The 21,594-nt window shown below is 38.2% G+C and overlaps 1 protein-coding gene across 6 annotated transcripts in view; it reads right to left on the bottom strand.

Annotated features, from left to right (window-relative positions):
* LOC136866455 (peptidyl-prolyl cis-trans isomerase FKBP4) overlaps nt 1-21,594 on the bottom strand; it is a 184,173-nt gene that overhangs the window by 133,956 nt on the left and 28,623 nt on the right. For all 6 annotated transcript variants that reach the window (XM_067143414.2, XM_067143412.2, XM_067143417.2 and 3 more), the window contains exon 3: nt 17,421-17,563. In XM_067143414.2, coding sequence (XP_066999515.1) covers nt 17,421-17,563 — 143 coding nt within the window. The remainder of the gene's footprint in view (nt 1-17,420; nt 17,564-21,594) is intronic.

Here is a 21,594-nt window from a genome sequence, read left to right as displayed (position 1 = left end):
TAATGACTTCCTCTACAAATGGAACAAAATTTCTGATCCATCTTGTGTTTGTAGAGCGACTCCCCAGACCATCCAACACATTGTGCAGCAGTGTAGTATTAAGTCACACTTGGGAGATCTGAAGGACTTTCTATCGCTGACTCCAGATGCTGTTAACTGGATAGACAAATTGACTCTCACTATATAAGTGCATACATTGTCATTGTATACTCTGTTTTATGTCTAATAGTAATAACCCCCTAGTTAGTATGCCATTTATATATTGTTGTATATTCCAATGTCTTGCCATACGCTAAATAAATAAAAATTCTGATGATGTAATGGTATGGGGTGAGACAGAAGCTGAAGTACAAACTAGACTAGACCTCTGGCATGAAGCTTTTACAATCTTAGGTCTCAAAATCAGCAAAACGAAGACAGCTGGCTTGGTGAAGAGTAGGAACTCGTCAACTGTTCATCTAAAAATTGGAGATGAGGAGATGGGATGTTATAGACAACTTCCAGTATTTAGGTAGTGTTCCGTCATCAGACAATACCATACATCAAGAGATTAGTAACAGAATACAGAAAGCTTCCGATTATATCACTTTGTATGTCAAATACTTTGGGATGAAACATTTCCGTTAGTTTCCAAGATCAGCTTGTACAAAATATATCTAGTACCTATATTGACATATGGCCTGGAAGCAGCAACACTTAGTTTGGTTTAGTTTAGTTTATTGCCTTTCTTATATGGCAGGGCTCAGGCTATGAAGCCTGCTTTTATGCCAAACCATATTACACAACAGCTTTATACAATTTCCAGAATAATGTACATAAAATCATTTTTTACATATATTTCTAAAAATCTCTAAAATTAATTTACTTAACCTCTATAATTTTGTATCCTTATTGATAATTAAGAGCTAATTATTAAATTTTTAAGTTAGTGAAATCTACTTTTTAAATATTTGAGTACCACATTAAACATTTCCTTTTAAATATCCTCGGGTTGCTTATGCCTCTAATTTCAGCTGGGATTGAGTTCCAGGAACATATGGTAGCAGGTATGAACGAGTTGTTCGAGTTACTGTGGTGAATGGGAATGGACAAAAGGGAACGTGTGGATGACCTTGAGGGAGCTCTATCAGAAGGGGAGAGGTATTTAAAGTCTGTTCTAAGATAGTCTGGTTTGCTTGTTTGCAGAATACTGTGGAGAAGGGAAACAGCGTGGTATTTACGTCGTTCAATCAATCTTAGCCATGACAGCTGAGAGAGGAAAGGGTTAATATGAGTTTGGATTGGGATATTTAATACGAATCGAGCACAAGCATTGTATGCTTGCTGTAGTCAACATGAGTGTTTTGCTCACACTATTAACTACATCTCCTTAGTCAAATATTGGAAATATTACTCTCTGTACTAGTAATTTTCTTGTGTTTCTTGGAAGTCCCTCGTCCTTTTTGCAGAATGTAATGAGTAGAATACTCTTTGCAAATTTTTGTGACATGTTCCGACCAACTTAAATATTTATTGAATACTACTCCAAGGTTCTTTCCATGATTGCTATATGTTACTGGTATTCCACTGAGCATAACACTGGGTATAGATGCGTTTTGTATTTTAGCATGAGATTTATACGTGCCAATTATGATGGCCTGTGATTTTGATAGGTTCACTTTCAGGCCATGTCTGCTAGTCCAGTCATTAACATTTACTAGGCTTCGTTTAACTTACTGATTGAATTGTTTAAGTCATTAGGCTTTGTGTGAATATATAATTGAATATCATCTGCATACAGGTGATATTTACAATTGGTCAGCGTCTCAGATAAGTCGTTCATGTACAATGAAAACAGAAGTAGTGACAATACTCCTCCCTGAGCCACGCCCATCCTAGTGATTTGCCACGAAGATGTATCGTTTCCCACTGATACACGCTGCTGATGATCACTAAGATAGGACTGTATCCAGGTTAAAGTGCTGTAAGAAAATTTCAGCACCTTAAGTTTAGCGAGTAATATGTCTATCTACACAGTCGAAGGCTTTGCTTAAGTCCAAGAGAACAAGTATAGTCATTTGTCCTTTACTTTTTGTCACTTTAACTAATGCAGTGGCAGTACTGTGGTTTTGTCTGAATCCCGATTGATATTTGTCAAGTACGTTGTACGTATAAAATATTCAGTTTTTGCTTATGTACTATTGTCTCCAACAATTTTCCTAATATAGGAAGGATATTTACAGGACGATAATCTTCGTGACTGTTGGGGTGGTTGTTTTTAGGGAAAGGTCGGATGACTGCATTTTTCCAATTCGAAGGAAAGACTCCAGTCACGAGCGAGTTATTAATGATATGAGTGATCATTGGAAGTATGATGTCTACGATTCTTTTTAGAAGAAACAGGTTGATTCCATCATGGCCAGTGGACCCTGACTTTATTTCACTGAAGACTTCTCTAACGTCACTGGGGGTCACATGAGAAAAGCAGAACTGCTCGCCATTATGTCTGGTTTTTGAGGATCTTCTGTTAATTAGTGCTGCTTTGGTCTGTTCGTCAATCTGAGAGGATCGTGAGCTAAAGTGTGAGTTTAGGTCAGATAGTGGTACATTACAGTTGTTATTTGTCTTGTTTTTGCATAATCCCATTTCGCAAAGAGATTTCCAAATCTGACTAGAATTTTGAGTGTTCAAAATATCATAAGAGTGCCGTATTTTAGCATTTATAATTAACTGTGTTGTTCTGTTTCGGTGTTTTTTTACACTTTCCAAAATTGTCAGACGTAGGATATTTCACGTAATAATTATAGGCTGTAACTCTTATTTTCATCTGGTCACGTATTTCTTGGCACAGCCATGGATTTGAAAGTCTCTTTACCCTAACAGTGTGTAGTGGTGCATGTCGGTCATACAGAGTCAGAAGTAGTTCGTTAAAATGATTTACTTTTCCGTCAATGTCATTTATGAACTGAATGTTGTTCCATGGTGTGTTACGAGCATCTTCAAAAAATGCGTCTTCATTAAAGTGTTTAAAATCACTATATGTAATTAATTTCGGCTTGAATTTAGGGCACTTCAAGGAATATGCAGCGTAAACCATGTCATGTCGGGAGAGACCAGGAACGGGCATTTGTCCACGAATTAGGATTCGGTTAGTATTATTAGTAATTATTAGATCGAGGAGCGTACGTGAGTTGGCAACATGGTGTGTAGGGTTTAGGGGTAGTATTGTCAAATTAATGGATGAAAATATCTCAGTCAATCGTTTTGTTTCGGTAGATTTGTTTGTCAAGTCTGTATTAAAGTCTCCCATTAAAATAAAATGCTCACACCTGGGTGTTAGATCATGTAGGGCTTCCCCTAGATTTGTGATGTTACCAGTCTTAGGTGGATGATACACCACACTGGAGAACTCACTGGGGGATTTTAATATCCCCTTATACTTCACATCATCCCATATATACATACCGACTCCTCCACTGAGCTTACCACTCCTGTCATTCCTAACTAATGAATAACCATTCATACTAATAAGAGATGAAGGGATAGATTGACGCAACCACAACTCGGAGAATAGTATGGCATGCAGGTTGCAAGTTGAGAGTATTTCAGAGAATTCCAGGAAATGTGAGAGAATGCTCCGGGTGTTTACATGAGCTATTTGTAAGGAGGTAGGGTAAGGCGAAAGAATGTCTTGAAGGTGATTAGCGGTACTTAGGGTGGGGGCTGGGAGATACAGGTAGCGACTTGCTTGGGACTGTGGATTGGAGAGGCTGAAACTAGAGGCATTTGTTTCCTGGTTGCTTGTCGCTGCCAACTTAAAATTTAACTGTAGATATAAAAGGAAAAACTACACTAGATAAAATTAAGAAACTAAAAATTGAAATTAATAATAAAAATGTAGGCTATAGCTACAGTAGTTGAAATTCTGATTAAAGTTCTATACAGTGGTATTTAGTTTACAGAATGTCGGCTCGTGGTTAACGAATACGATCGAGATCTTCGCAGTTTGACACAGGTATTTTACGAGTTCCCTGCTTAACATAAATTATGCCATCCTTCGACCACACGTTCCGCACACTGAACTTACTTATAGCGTCCTGCAGAAGCCGCAGTCTCTCTGCGGTTCTAATTGTTTCATTTGTACCCTTGAGTTTCCTTTTGTTTATAAAAATCACATTTCTTTTCCAGTGCGAAACAAACTTCACAATTATGGGTCTTGAACGGCCAGTTTGACTTTTCCCAACCCTATGCGATCTGTCTATTTCGTCCACAGAGTTCCACCCCAATTTCACGAGCAATATCAATGACAATATTGTCTGTGCTTTCTCCTGCAATTTCTTCCACACCAAACATGCAAGCACTGTCTTCTTTGGTACTGCTCTAAACTGTCTGTTTTAATTTGCAGCTCTCTTTTTAATTCCCTTATGGCCGTGTCTCTTTCTTCCAGCGTACGCTTTAGTTCCTCGATCACACTCGTATTGAAATTTATGGTTTCTTTCAGTTGCTCTACAACTGTCTTTGTTACCTGATCTTGGATGAGGTTGGCAAGCGTGTTGAGAGTTTCCTTACTGCTTGCTTCACAATGGCTTTCACTGGTACCTCTTTTAACTTTGGGGGGCCATGGTTGTTTTTGTAGATATTTCGCTTCAGGTTTCACTGAACACTTCACGAACACTCTGACATGAATAACTGTACAAGTTAGAGTAATGTATCACACTTGCGACTGTCAAACTGCTAAAATTCACCTCCTAATGCCGCACAAACCACGAGCCTCGTATTTCGTGAGTATACACTATCCGCCACTAAACACTTACTGGACCAACAAAGAGTAGTCTTCGGGCAACAGAAATGAAGTTCCTCCGTTCTTGTCTACGAAAATCAAAAACGGATAAAATAAGGAATGAGGATATCCGGCAACAGCTTGGATTGGAAAGAAGCTTGCTGGATACTCTAGAAGTGAAGGGATTGCAATGGTATGGTCACATGAAAAGAATGAACCCTCATAGGACTCCTCAAACATACTTTGACCACAATGTTCCTGGGAAGAGACCAAGAGGAAGACCCTGTAATGTTTGGGGAAAACAGATACTGAAGGACCTTGAAATTAGAGATGTGAACTGACGTTGCATATTTGAGCAGTATCTGTGGATGGATAGGACAAACTGGAGGAGGCTCGTACATAACCGCACCCGGCTTGCTGGATCGAAGAAATGATGATGATGACTCTGGTAATGAACTCATCCTAGATTTAGATAGTGAAAGTGATGAGGATGAAACAACAGTGCGTGATAATGTTGAAATTCCAGACAGTGCTCCTCTGTCTGACACCTCTCTGAGCTATTTTCCCAGTTACCCGAGTTTTTAGGAAATGTAGGCCTAAATGTAGAAGTTCTAAATAGTGAAGATATGTCTTTTGTAAATATATTTATTAGCGACAGTATTTTTGCATATGTTTGTGAGCAGACTAACTTATGTGCACAGCAGGTTATCAGTAGCGCATCGCATCCATTCACTAAATATTCAATCTATCAAACTTTCAAATCTGTGTGAATGACTGAAATGAAACAGTGTATCGGTTTGATGTTAGTTACAAGTCATTAATCTCCTATTTGGTCCGTATTGACGACAGTGATTACATATAATTTAAAAAAAATATTTGTTTAATGTCAACCTAGTCAATACTTACAATTACCACTATTGTGGTTAAATGATCATAAATAATTGAAAAATCGTGAACATGTTTCGCCCTTCTTAACGGGCATCATCAGCACTATGAACAACTTTAAAAATAATAGTTACATTTAAGACTGTTTTACAATAATCAATCATATAAGATTGGAATAAAATGTGACATTAAAAGTTGTTTTTGATACCATTATTAAAAAGTTATAAGTAAATCTTATAAACAACAAGTTAAAACAATTGTAGGTCAATCTCATAATCTAGTCTAAAAAAAAAATATGTTAATGTTGGTAGGAAGATTGTCAAACGGCATTCGTCTGAAATTGAAATGGATCCATTTTCTTTAACATTTGGTGAAGGTCCATATTAAGCTGTATTCATCAGCAAGTAGAAATTCGAAGAACAAAATATATACAAAACAGGGGCTCTAATTAATCATGTAGTAGAAGATTAGGTCAGGGATGATCATGGTAATTCTTCTTGAGTTAAATTGGTTATGTAACCAGTCGAATAAGAATATGTTGAATTAAAAATACACGTCGTAAATTCACGACAGTGCACTGGATTGAAGATATTTATCAATATAATTGTAGTATCCCCTCTGTTGTGTAAATTTTCAATGATTAGAATGTTGGATAGACTGTAAAGAAAAATATAAAAAAATGCATTTAAAGTGTATGTACAAAAATAACAGTTGTGGTTGTATACGGTTATGGGTTACGTAAAAATGCGTACTTACTCGAATGCAGTAGAGTGTCTAACTTGTTCTGTTGCTAGCGGTAATCTGACTGGCGTTTCTACTATGTGTATTGTATGGGTGTGGCGGAGGGAGGGAGGGGGACGAGTTGAGGGAGGGAAGAACTAGGCGGATTGGTACATACTGGTGTCGATATGGGAGGGGGATTATTCGGAGGGGGGAATTATAGGTATAGTATCTGGGGGCGTGTTTGGAGTTGTTGTATTGGTCATTTTTAAAATATGCGGAATTCTCTTTTGATTTGGGATAACTGTTTTCAACAACTTAGGTATTAATATGTACAAAGGACTCTTAATTTCCGTGTCGTCATTAAGGTTATAATCCTTATTAAACGTTTTGTCCAAATAAATATAGGTATTTTCAAATTCGTTTAGCAGTTTTCCCTTGTTAGTATTCTTTATTATTGTTAGATCTTTTCCTATTGTGGTAAAATGGTGGCCTGTTTCCTTCATGTGTGTACTCATACCGGAATATTTGTTATGTTTTTCGGCATTGAAATGTTCCAAATACCTTGTAATAAAACTTCGCCCAGTTTGACCAACGTATGAATAACCACACTGAACAAGTCAACCTATAAACTCCTGAATTTTGATATTTGCTGTTATTATTATTTATTTTATTATAATTAAAAAATATGTTCTGCGTAGTATTGGTTGTTCTGTAAGCTATGTTTACATTATGTTTGTTGAAATTATTGGTAACTTGGTGGATCATTGGGCTATTATAAGTGAAAATGGCATATTTATTTTTGCTAGGTTTATCCGGTTTGAGGTTAGTGGACAGTTTGTTTTTTATCTTATATATCAGACGGTTTATCATTTCAATTTTGTATCCAGGTTTCTTATGTAATTCAATTCAGTTCTCAAATTTTTGGGAGATAAGGGGATTCTTAAGGCTCGATATATTAGGCTGTAAAAAGATGTCTGTTTTTGTGTTCCAGGATGTAGCGAAGAATTATTTATTGTAATTGACGACTGTGTAGGTTTCTGTGAATTTGATATTCGAAGGAGTTATTAGATCGTGTAACTTTTATATCCAAAAAGTTTAAAGAGTTTTCATCTTCATCCTCTTTCGTAAATTTTACATTGGGGTTAATCTTGTTTAATTCGTCCAATATATCATTACTATTGGTGGTATTCTTGTCAATTATGACAAATGTGTCATCCACAAACCTCAACCATAAAGTAATTCCTTTTATGTAGGTTTTAATTTTTGTGTTTTTTATATTTTTCTTTACAGTCTATCCAACATTCTAATCATTGAAAATTTACACAACAGAGGGGATACTACAATTATATTCATAAATATCTTCAATCCAGTGCACTGTCGTGAATTTACGACGTGTATTTTTAATTCAACGTATTCTTATTCGACTGGTTACATAACCAATTTAACTCAAGAAGAATTACCATGATCATCCCTGACCTAATCTTCTACTACATGATTAATTAGAGCCCCTGTTTTGTATATATTTTGTTCTTCGAATTTCTACTTGCTGATGAATACAGCTTAATATGGACCTTCACCAAATGTTAAAGAAAATGGATCCATTTCAATTTCAGACGAATGCCGTTTGACAATCTTCCTACCAACATTAACATATTTTTTTTTAGACTAGATTATGAGATTGACCTACAATTGTTTTAACTTGTTGTTTATAAGATTTACTTATAACTTTTTAATAATGGTATCAAAAACAACTTTTAATGTCACATTTTATTCCAATCTTATATGATTGATTATTGTAAAACAGTCTTAAATGTAACTATTATTTTTAAAGTTGTTCATAGTGCTGATGATGCCCGTTAAGAAGGGCGAAACATGTTCACGATTTTTCAATTATTTATGATCATTTAACCACAATAGTGGTAATTGTAAGTATTGACTAGGTTGACATTAAACAAATATTTTTTAAAAATTATATGTAATTGATGTTAGGTACCAGAATTATACAGAAGCAGAATCTAAAAATGTACTGGACCGAAGATCCTGTGTTTTCAATACTTGTATTTACCAAGACAATGTCCAGGAACAAATTCAAAAGTATCCTGATGTTTTTACATTTTAGCGACAGCCGTAACTACTGTATGTAAACAGTGCATGCAGACAGGCTCTATAAAATCAGGCCAACATTAGAAAAACTTTCGGATCAGTTTTTAGTGGTTTACAGTCCCGACCGAAAGATTGGTTTGATGAGGGCATGCTTGCTTGTAGAGTCCGGTTACGTTTTCGAGTTTACAATCCACCTAAAATAACTTAGTAGGGCATTATGGTTAGGATGGTGTGTGAATTGCAAATGTTTCATTTATGACGCAAGTGGAATGGCCTTAAATAGTACTGACCTCCAACTTCTCAGTCCATATTTAGGCCTAGGGTATTCTGTTTACATGGATAATTTTTACAATAGTGTTGCTCTTGCAAAAAGCCTATGTGAACAAAATACTACTGTGTGTGGTACAATCAAGCAAAACAGAGGAGTACCAAAGGACCTTAAGGACCAACAAAAATCCTTGAAAAGAGGGGAAATGACATTCAAACGTTACAGAGAAATTCTTCTTGTCTCTTGGATAGACACGAAAATAATCACAATGATTTCATCCATGCATTCCGATGAAATGGTTGAAGTCACTTCAAAGTTCGGCAGAAAAACGATCCATTGCAGATTACAATCAGCACATGCATCGGACACACCTGACCAATACCTTGCTCTATATCCCTTTATGAGAAAAACTTGTAAATGGCCGAAAAAAGTTTTCTATTTACTACAGTGCACCCTCTTCAATTCTTTCTTTCTCTAGAAGTCCAATACCCAGACAAAAGTTACCTATCTACTGTTCATACAGACAGTTTCCAGATAATATCTTGAAGGTCATAATCTTCCTGCCACTCTCCCAGTCTCAGCCCTGACCCATATCCAAACAGCCTCTCCAGCTCTCTCCGACACGTCGTCACTAGCATCCTCCCTCCCCCCCCCCCCCCCCGGTCACGAAGAGCACCGGCTAAAGATCCCCATCACGTCTGGATGAAAAAGTGAATGAACATGTTCTGCTAAAGTTTCCACCACTGAAAACTGACCCTTACCTGACAAGAGGATGTACAGTTTGTCTCAAGAAGAAGAAAAGCATGCAACACAAGGTGGTATTGCAGGAAGTGTGGCGTCCCTCTGCATCCTGGGGCAGGTATCACACCTTAAAATCATATTAGAATTCCTTTCCCAGGTATGCTCTAATTTTCACATTTCAAAGCATAATTTAGGAGTAGTAAATATGTTTGTTCCACAGTGCAGGAGTCAGGACTGGCAGGCAAGGACATTTAAAAATGGCTGGGCTGGAGGTTTAAATGCCCTGGCTGCTTCCTGGTAGGCAAAGTGTTAGTAGCAACAACTGTGAATATTTCTCAACTAAAGTAAACTAGTTACCTCATCCCCAGGCAGTGCTGCTCTTTTTAGACACGCCCCCAGTGGAGGGGTGTTACATGTGCTATTCGTAAATCTTGCAGTACGGTACCAGGAATCGAACAGACTCCCGAGAACGGCAGCTAACTGTGCTAACCATTACACTGGCAGACATTCTTAACTATAAAACACAGACATATAGCATGACTGATGCATGCTTACAATGCGTCGGTTGGACACGAAAGTATTCACCTATTTGTGTGTCATCAGAGCTGCAGTAAGCCTACGCTACGAAGGCTTTGGAGGTCTTGTATGTGGATAGCTGCAGTCGTTTAAGTGCGGCCAGTATCCAGTATTCGGGAGATAGTGGGTTCGAACCCCACTGTCGGCAGCCCTGAAGATGGTTTTCCGTGGTTTCCCATTTTTACACCAGGCAAATGCTGGGGCTGTACCTTAAGGCCACAGCCGCTTCCTCGCCATTCCTGTCTATCATCGCCATAAGACTTTTCTGTGTTGATGCGACGTAAAGCAACTTGCAAAAATGTAATTTTCTTCATCTCGAAAAGCGAGGGGAGCAAGGGGGTCTAATACACGAGTAAATGCGGTATTCATTTGGGATCAAGACGAGTACACTTAGCAAATCTGTACTCTTGCTTTGCTCATTCATTTATAACTGTTAGGTTCCTCAATCTATCAAAACCAATTGATGAATAAATACATTTATAAACTACCCGATTTAAGGCCACGGCCGCTTCCTTCCCACTCCTAGCCCTTTTCTGTCCCATCATCGCAGTAAGACCTATCTGTGTCGGTGCGACGTAAAACTAGCAAAAAAAAAAAAAAACTACCTGAAAAGAACACACACTAACAAAACTATAGCTATAACTATAGCTGAAAAAGGAAAGTCTTACAGGACTATTGTCATGAATGAATATACACATTACACAAACTGATATAAAATTCTTGCTGAAATTACATTCCTTCTTTGGTAATGACCTCATGAGTTATGAAGTTAAACTAAAATCGTAACGCTGTATTACAGTAAAAGCTTCTTTAACATCTAGGCTGCAAATTTTGCTGAAACACTTTAAAAACTATACTTAAAAATGTCTTTAGGTAATATTTTAACTTTCTACATATAACAATGCCTGCAGTGTTGCCAACACCAACGTTCATGTTCATGTAGTTGGCAGGCACACTGTCATTTAAGAATAATGCTTTGACTGGCAGTAACTGCCTAGTTAGGAAGGTTATCAATTGTGTCACAAAATGATTGTGAAACCAGTCCTTAAATAATATCTGTGTGCCCATCCCTGCTGTCTCAGTAATGCAACAGGATATTTTCTCATTTAAAATAACAAGACTTTAGATTTTTCTGTTTGCTAATAATTTTAGTTTATGATCACCAGTTGCGATAGCACATTCTGTAATTGTTATTCCTTCCTTGGATGTTTTAACAGGCTGTGCTTTGCTGTTTCTGTTACATCACTACTGTATGAGAAACATTTTCAATACAATCGTGTCTTGTCTGTATTGTAAAGTTGTCAGGTCAAGCTGTTCTTTTTCAATGAATAATTGAAATTATTCTTGTGTGACCTTTCAGCAGCTTCCATGTCTGTGCTAAGATGTTCCTCATGAACCACAATTTTTCACATTCCCCTTAATTCAGCCAAAAGATGCTTCAAAATCTCCTCCTAAGCTAAGACCAGAGTGAAAACTGTATGCTTAGCATACAAAGGGCCAGACACAAGAATATCTTCTACTTGCCTCTGATTAATCCACCATATTATGGCTTCATCTAGATTTTCATAGCCTGATGTTCTAGCATATTTTCAGGGCGATAAACTATCACACCTAGTGGAAAGTTTGATCATTTTCCATTTGGTTCTTCATGCCTCTTGCTGTTGTTTCACTGTGCCAAACTTGCTGGCCACTATGGATGTTGATTTGTCGTTATCCAGTGTTTCTAAAAGTCTCAGTTTCTCACTGCCTGTTAAGCTTATTTTCACCACCACCACCACCAATTTCCCTTTCTGAGCTGACACAGAGTGGGGGGGAAATATGGTACCTCCCCATTTTTTCCCGTTTCTCCACTAATTCTCATCCAATACTGTGTTCCAGTCAAGGTTCCATTGTCCTATGCTGTTCTTCAGAGAGTCGTCCTATATTTTACTGTACCACCATTCAATTCGTAAACTGACAAAGCCACTCTCACAACTGACTTCATTCAAATATTGAAAAGACTACTGCATATATATGTCCACGGATCCCTTCACAACTCTGTTACACGAGGTCAGTGACCCTGAAGTGTGGCAATCTGAAAAAGAGCGAGTTTGGCCAGAAGTGCATTCCCCTCGTATTATCTTGGCTAAGACGATACAGGAAACTCGTGTCATAACACACAAACATCTGTTTGTTTTTGACATAGGTGAACTCTCTCTATATTTTTTTTTAAACTTACCTTCTCATGTCTACTCTGGATACGCTTCCGCGTGTATTCCACTCACTCCCACTGAAATTTGACTGGTCATCATATTGGATGTTACTTGTTTCCTCCGTTTACATATTACGTCATCTGCACAGCTGATTGCCATGCTTGTACCTTCTGGAATCGTCTTGCTGCCTATATATTCTCGCCACCTTGTATATTTTGGCAGGTGGAATAGAGACTGCAGCGAGCACATAGGACCTTGTCCCGGCATGAGAGCCTTTCCTGCCCCATCACTCTGCAGCTGTATTTTGAGGTGAGACACGGAGACTATTTTATTTAAATTTTAACTTAAATACTTTCTATGGGTACCTTGGTGGGAGTTGGGGGAATGATATGCGCATTGTGGACAGTTAATAAGACTTCGAGCAAAACTCTACATTATCCATGTCAAACTACATCATGGAAACTGAATGACTGTCTTCCATAACCTCTATCTACATGCCTGACGTACATCTCGCGTGGTGTTTTCCTGGTTCGTATCTCTCCCATCCTGGCACTTTTTAAATTGTAGGTTATACAAGTTTTGTTTCCTATACAAGTTTTCTCTTATGTATCAAATCTTTAAACACACCTGTGTTATTAAACAGCTTGTTACCACTACCATTCGTTCTAAATTTAACTGTTATATTCATTGCCAGCTTTAGATAGGCACTCTCTTTTCTCAATGTTGGTGCTCCTACCCATTTTATGAGAGAGAAAAAACTGTAAATGTTAAAATAATCTACACAGATTTGTACACTCCATTTTATTTGTACCGTCCTCTCTCAGGTTATCATTAAAAATCTTATTATCAAATTGTTGTTGATCAAATATTCTTATATTTTCTGCTGGTTCAAAACGGAAAAAAAATTACATGTTATTTGAAATTCTATTACCTTGTTCTTGCCCTTATATTCATTCGATCCTAACTGTCCCCTTTCACTAGCATTGAGCCAGTCTTATTTTCCTTTTTATTTCCAATGTACATATATGTATATTTCACTGGGATTCTAGTGAACTCCCCATTGGGTCAATAACCATACCTTGATTACACTCATGTTACCCCCCACCTCTTAGGTGACGCTACAGACCCCATACAGGTAGCTTAACCTTGCAAGTTCATTTTTGGTTTAGGTCAATGTCTTTTTCTGCCTGGCATTTCAAGATCAGAAGAATGAGGAATTGTTCCTCAGTCCTGAGTTTCTCCTTTTCAACTACCACCACTGTGTATTTACTAACTTTGCTAGTGCAAGTGTTTTTGGACAGCTTGTACTAAAGGGAGCAAAATGGCACTGTTCTCTTTCTCTTTCAAGGTACTCCACAGAATTTATCAGGAGTTCCTTGACCAACACTAATCAATTTTTTTTAAATTCTTTTTAGCGGCATAAGTACAAACTAGACACACTAACATATGCAAAGAGGTAAGGAAACCCGAACTTAAACTGAACTATTAAACCTCTATTGTACTATTCTATGCTACACGTTAACTATACCATGTTATTATTCTTCCTCCATCACCCTTATCAGGGAAGTCTTTGGTCATCGATCTCCATCCACTTCTATACTGCTGTATATTACACTAGACAGTCAAAGGCTAGAAACATCTACATGACAAATACAGGGTGCAGCAGAAATACCTCACGAATTTCAGACATAAAGAACTCGGCAACGCAACAAGCCATTCACAATTTTGTTGCGCAGTTTAAAAAGAGCAGGATTTACCGTAGATTACAGCGAACTAAAGGTTGTAATGGCCACAGCTTGCAAACAGGTGTTATTGTCGTGGTGAACGCGGTCTTGGCCTTGAAGAACATGTGCATCGTCTCGTCCGGGCTAGTCAGTCAGCCAGCCAGTCACTAGCATGGCATGGAGTGGTGAACACCGAGGTTTCGTGATTGAGACTTATTTCAAAAATGCTGACTACATTACCACAACACAGCATTTGTTTCGCAGACACTTTGGCTTAGGTTGATATGAGGACGTTCCAAGCAGGAACACCATTCTGTCATGGGTGAACAGTTTGAGAAAAAGTGGTTCGAGTGTGAAACAAAGCCGCGTGGTAGGCTTCGTAGCGTCCGAACACCAGAGACCGTCCATGCAGTAAGACACGCCGTTACGCAACCTCCTCAACGTTCGGTGTGTAGGCAGTCACGTGTTATGGGACTCTCGGACCGCACCGTAAGGAGGATTTTACACGCAGACATGAAGTTCCATCCGTACAAAATGGTGGGTGTTCAGAAACTCGGTGAACGTGACTGGGCCAACCGCAGAGCGTGTTGTGAGTCTATCGTGGAAGCTGTAGCAGCTGACACCAGTATCCTGGCAAGTGATGAAGCGCACTTTCATTCGTCAGGCTACGTTAATCAACAAAATTTTCAGTACTGGACTCCAACCAATCCTCAACAGCTACATGAGCGACCTCTCCACAGCGAGCGTGTTACTGTTTGGCACACTGTCGCTGATTTTGGAATTGTACAGTAGGCCCTTACTTTTTTGAAGAGGAGGACAGAACTGTAAAAGCAACATTGGATCATTACGTACAGCTGTTACGCAACTTCCAGCAGCTGACACTCGCTGACTTAGGGAGTCCTGCTGTGTGGTTGCAACAAGATGCTACTGCACACCCAACCAGGGCGTCGATGGGTCTCCTCAAAGAAATGTTTCCAGGACGTCTCATCTCCTTACGGGGTGACGTTCCATGGCCAGCCTGTTCCCCTAACCTCGCCCCGTGCAATTTCTTTCTCTGGGGATATTTGAAGGATCGCATCTTCCAACGTAAGCCACGAACATTACAGGACCTGAAAGCTGCCATCCGTAAAGAAATTGAGGCAATACCTCAAGACATGCTCAAGCGAGTCATGCAAAACTTCAGGGAAAGGCTGCAGAGGTGCATCGAACAGGACGGTCGACATTATTTTCAAATCCTACCTAGTATGTATGTGACACAAATGGCAAACACTACTCTTTCCAACTGTGCAATAAATATTTAACCCATTAGTGCCTGAATTAATTCTTTTTCTGAGATTTGCTTACTTATTGTGTTTTGCCGCATGTTTGAGACCAAAATAATCTAATAAAACAAGTTTCAGAATTTTGGAATCGCTAGGTCATAAAATATTTGACGTTGCCATATGGTAACGCTAGGCGCTTGCACTACCTATTTTTAAACAATGAGTTTTGAAAGTCGAATTTAGGTTGCAAAGTGTTTTTTTTTTTCGTTTTCGTGCAATAACAATGTTGAAATATCTTAGCATTATTTATTGTAAGAATATGGAATATCAGTTTTTATTCACATCATGGTAAAAAAAAAAAAAAAATAGAATTATTGAACAAAGGAGAAAATATTTGTTTGCAGTATATAGACACATATGTACAGTTCATTGCCTGTCAAAATAAAACACTCACTGGAACAATCAAAAATACGAAAAATAAGAATCAAAGAACTTCAGATACAGTTATAAACTATTAGTCTATACTTTCGGAGGCATATAAAAACCCACCCTCAATACTAGCGCGTTAGCCACAGAGATAGAGAATGACAATCTTTCACTGTCTTCATATCATCCTGTGTGTCCCAATAAGAACGCTTGGAGGGCAACCTATTATATCCAGAAATGAAAAGTATGGCGACAAAGCAACGAATTTCATCAGAAGTTATTTGTGGGTCCGTACAATTTAAAAACACCCCATACATTTTAGACTCTCGAACTAAATGTTCGATCAGCTGGTTATCTGTAAACAATTCAAAAATGTCAACAACAGTCATGGATTTTCACTTGCTATAACTAGGCTCCGGAAATGTCAACAGTCACCCAATATTGAAATCAGCCCCATCGGTCTATCTTGGATTTTTATTTGATTTATTATTTCCTCCATCAGTTATCCGCTCTTTCGCAGCATCGGGTATTGAAACAGATCCTGCATCAGTAGACAGAAAAGGCGCTCCGTCCTCTGGTAACACACCTTCACCATCGTAACTAATCCCGATTCTTTCATTATTTACAAGCTTCATTTCAGCACTGACACATAACTTTCGAGAGAGAGATTATCAATAAGCCCACCATCATCATCACCAGGAACCCTCATCTGTAAGTACATTTACACAGGGCAGTTCCACAAAAATATCACCATCGAGATCTTCAGTCAGTAGCATATCCAGTGCTTCTAAAAGGGAAAATCCCTTCCTGAAATGAAGATGTGTGAATCAGTATAAAGTATCATGATCTGACAGCTGCAGCTATTTTACTGAGTATAAACGCCTAGCATTGCCATATGGCAACGCTAATGATTCAACAAGCACTACTACGGCATTGTGCGCCCGTACTGTTTCAAATGCTTACAACATATATAATGAAGTGTGCACAACCCTACTGTAAACATAATCCAATGAAAGGACTTCACTTTTAGATTTTATATCCTTCGTACGTGAAGCCGGCAGCCATTTCGCAGGAATCTTAAAATAACCAAGAGTCCACCAGTCTTTGTGTCACAACAATAGATTTTAAAACGAAATAAACATGATTACTAGATTATACAAACTCTTCTCTAACTGTCGGATGACACCACAATCTTCCAGATTATTTCTTGTTGCCTACAGCATTAAAAGAAAACGGTGCGAAAATCGTTGCCATATGGTAACGCTAGGCGCTAATGGGTTAAATTGCTTGTTGTGTTGCCAAGTTATTTACGTTTGAAATTCGTCTGGTATTTCTGCCGCACCCGTTACAAATTGAAAAAATGCAAAAAATTGGGAACCCCACCAAATATCATACTTGCTTAGCAAGGTAATTTAACAACGTGGTAAATGCGAACAAGAGAATTGGCAACCAGGTTTCGGGACTATGCTTGAAATTGATTGGAAGTCTTCATTTCCTCCAGAGATGACTAGGCAGTCCCAAAATGAATGAAGTACAATGAAGTACACAAGGGTAATTTTCATAAATTTCCTGACATTCTTTGTCACATTCACAAAAGTTAGGCTGAAGATTTTACGGTATGGCATAATTATAGCTTAAGACATGTTAAAATGGTTGATTGCAAAAGAGGTATGCTACAGTGGTTTGGAGAAAAAAGACCTTGATATTTTAAATATTTGATGTGACAAGCAATAATAATTATTCATAAAGATATCAACTTACTTCAAAGATGAGTGTTGAATCAGGAGGAATCTTGGGTGGACTTCCAGCTTTACCATAGGCATACTCAGGTGCACATGTCAACACAGCAATTTCACCTCTCTTCATAGTAGCCACTCCAATATCCCAGGCTTTGATCACACTGCCTAGAATTAATAATTGTGAGCATTAGATCATCTTGAGATGATGGTGATTTTTATTTTAAGGAGCAGAACTAAATAACCATCAATTATGAAAAAATTAAGAGAAATTTAAAAAAATAAAACTATTTAGCCAATGGGGGAATTTGAAATGATTTTAAATTATTAAACAAAAAACAAAAATGCATCAAAAGGGAACCTAAGTTCCTTCAGTAACAAAACACTTGTTGGGGGTCATAAGGCCAGCGCGTCAAACATCAGATACTCAGCCCAGAATACCGCATTTACTTGCATATATGATTTTTTTTTTTCTCCCCACTTTTACAGAAAAAAAAGTAAAGGGGGGGGGGTCCAATATATAATAACCTCAAATTCTGTGCAGTGAACACATGACTTCTAGGCAATCAAGAACTATAAATTGTACATGTAATCATTCTACACTGATCTTTAACAAACTTATGAATGTATTCTGAGTTTTATCAGCTATTTTTGTTGGAAGGCAGTATTTCTAAACTTATAAAGACAATAAACGGTGAACACAGGACTTTTAGGCCTACATATAAAGTAAATATTATTATTATTATTATTATTATTATTATTATTATTATTATTATTATTATTACTGAATATCCAAAGCAGTTTGGAACCCTATTTTACATAGTATACTAGGGTTATACTGTAGTTAAAATACACATTCAATTTTACAATGAAAATTAATATTCATGTACCTAATCGGCAGAAAATGAAGTGGATGAAGTTATTAAAATATCTGTAACAGCATAGCTTCTTAAACAAATGATACAGGGGTTTTGATAATGCAATGTTGCAATAATTTAAATGAGAGTTCAAGTCGTGCCTCCTTCTTTCAAATGCAGCACATTCAAACAGTGGGTGGTCCACTGTTTGTGAAGATCCACCGACACACATGTAGCCATCAGGACGATTGATTCCAAACCGATGCAAAAAATAACGTGATTTGCCATGACCAGTCAAAACTTGAGTTATTTCAAAGCTTGGCACCAACACAATACTTTGCAGACATTTGAAAAAACACAGGAAAGAATATTTCCCTGGTGACTTGGCCTCTAGTGGAAGAAGTCCAAATGTTGTTCCATTGATGGATTACGTGCTTCTTTATGATGTTTTTAGCGTAGCTAGGTGACGTTTTATCATAAGTAATTTCCAAATTAGATGTAGCAGCTGCCTTTGCCAGAAGATCAGTTTTCTAGTTTCCAGATATTCCACAATGACCATGAATCCAGTCAAAACAGATGTGCGGACTTCGTTGAACTGTGGTTTTAATAGCTACAGCTATTGGATTCATATTATATTTATTATTTATTGCATTCAGCACAACTTGCGAATCACTTAATATAAAGTAAATATAGTCAGTTTTAGTTATTCTTGTATCACGACATTCGTTTCATCTCCTCTGATGACTTTACTTTAGGAAGGGCATTCGGTCGTAAAAACTTGCTACGAAGATTCGTCTCACTTCATATTCGACCCCAAAAGAAAAGGGATAAGGGTTCCTTAATATCGTATTATGCAATACTAGCAAGATACCTGTGCTTCGCTACGGCTTTAAAATAATAGTGCCGGGCGAGTTAGCCATGCAGTTAGGGGTGGGTGGCTGTGGGCTTGCATCCGGAAGATAGCGAGTTCGAACCCCACTGTTGGCAGCCCTGAAAATGGCTTTTCGTGGTTTCCCCATTTTCACACCAGGCAAATGCTGGGGCTGTACCTTAATTAAAGAAATGACCACTTCCTTCCCATTCCTGGCCCTTTCCTATCCCACCATCGCCATAAGACCTATCTGTGTCGTTGCAATGTAAAGGAGCTTGCAGAAAGAAAAAAAAGTTAATCAAAGTTTTACATTTTGGAGAGTCCACTGTCAGCTGAGCCTGTAAAATACGTCCTAAGTTCGTACGTCAAACAGTTTAGGGGGAATGATTATTTTATAATCTACCACTCACTTGAGCCCCGTACGGAAGAATTTGAATATTTTAAACCGTATTTGATTTAACATCTAGGACGTAAAAGCGAACAACTGTGAAATTTTGATTTTGTACATCAAACAGTAATGGAGTAATGAATACTTTAATAAGGGATGAATGTTTTGAAATATTTATTAACAACTGGGATATAAAAGACAACCCTTCATAAAAACTGTATATTTAAAAGATTAAAAATACCTATTTTCACGGCCTTAATATGCTTAGTTTTGAGATATACTCATTTTAAAAATTCACCCCCTTTCTCAGTCCTGGACACACACACACACACACACACACACACACACACACACACACACACACACACACACACACACACACACACACACACACACACACACACACACACACACACACACACACACACACACACACACACACACACACACACACACACACACACACACACACACACACACACACACACACACACACACACACACACACACACACACACACACACACACACACACACACACACACACACACCCGCGCGCGCGCGTAGTTTTTCCAGATTGTTGACACTTGTTGATACCGTACATTCCGACGAGATCAAGGAGTACAGGCTACATGCACATTGTAGTTGTGTAAACAATTACAAAATCAGCTGATTACCTTATTCCGATAATTTGTAGCCTAAGGTCCCGGCATACTTTATGTACTTTTATGTAATACTTTGCACCTTCGTTCATACATCGATTAAAAGTTAATTGCGTATTCCTTTCGGTATTCAGTAATTAACAGTAGTTGGGTGTTGTAGGATAAAAATAGAATACGTCTAAGTAGTATTACAGTGTAGTAGTATATTAATCACCTAATTGTTGTGTGATCTTTGAGTACTATCCAAGACAATATTTTTTTGTTAATTTTTTTGCATAAAGCAAGTTATTTTACTTTTCCTTTCATTTTTATTTTGTCCGTAAAGAATGGCTAAAGGATGCAAGTGTAGGAATTGTGGGTGTGGCGAGGCATTGAGGGGTATGAGGAAGGAGTTGGAGAGTTTGAGGGAAATAATTAGGATTCTCACAGAAGACAGGAATGAAGGCCTCCCTCAAACAATGAACAGGTTACCGCAGGTGTAAAATAGGGATGGGAAGGAAAGGGGAGAACTATAGAAGGGAAAGGAGATTGCAGGCTGAGCTCTAGTTAGGATCAGAATTCAGGACAGGTGCCTGTGAGAAATCTGTATGAGCCACTCCAGGTAGAGCAACAGAGGGAAGATGAACAGGGAACTGTTGCTGAGATGTGTGGAAGTAGGAAGGGAAATGTAGAGTACAGGATAGGAAAAGACAGGTGGAACAGGATTATGGGAGGGAGAAAAAGGAGGAGGAAGTAGCTTCTGCAGCTATCAGGAAAGATAGGGCTAACCAGGAGGGAAGGGGATGAGGCTCTGCTCATGGGGGATACCATCGTTAGACACGCGGTGAAAGTGTGTGCAGGAAAGGGAACCAGGGTAGAATGTTATCCAGGAATTAGGTTGAGGCAGATGCCGAGAAAAGCAGAAGAGAAGGAGGGGAAGGAGAAGGTGGTAGTGTTTCACGTTGGGACCAACAATGTACAGCAAGCTAATATAAGTACCAACATAGTTTGGGATGTGTGGGATCTGGTAAATGCAGCACGGGTGAAGTTTAAGGAAGCGGAGATTGTTATCAGTGGAATACTGTGTAGGAGGGATACTGACTGGAGGGTGATTGGGGATTTAAATGAGACTATGGAGTGGGTATGTGGGAAACAGAGAGTGAAATTTCTAGACCCTAATGGGTGGGTAGGAGATAGGGAACTGCGCTCAAATGGCCTTCATTTAAACCACAGTGGTAGTGTAAGTTAGGAAATTAGTTTAGAAGGGTAATAGGGAGGTACATTCAGGGAAACAGGGTTCTCTAGGGAGTGGTGAAGAGGGTACAGAGCTCTGGAAGTCAAGTAGGGATGACATAAAAATGTTAGTGTTGAACTGTAGAAGTATTGTAAAGGAAGAAATAGAATTAAGTAATTTAATAGATATATATTTACCAGATATTGTAA

This window comes from Anabrus simplex, chromosome 3, assembly GCF_040414725.1.
Source record: "Anabrus simplex isolate iqAnaSimp1 chromosome 3, ASM4041472v1, whole genome shotgun sequence".
Taxonomy (NCBI): Eukaryota; Metazoa; Arthropoda; class Insecta; order Orthoptera; family Tettigoniidae; genus Anabrus; species Anabrus simplex.
The sequence above is the reverse complement of the archived record's forward strand: the minus strand, read 5'-3'. Positions and strand labels throughout refer to the sequence as shown.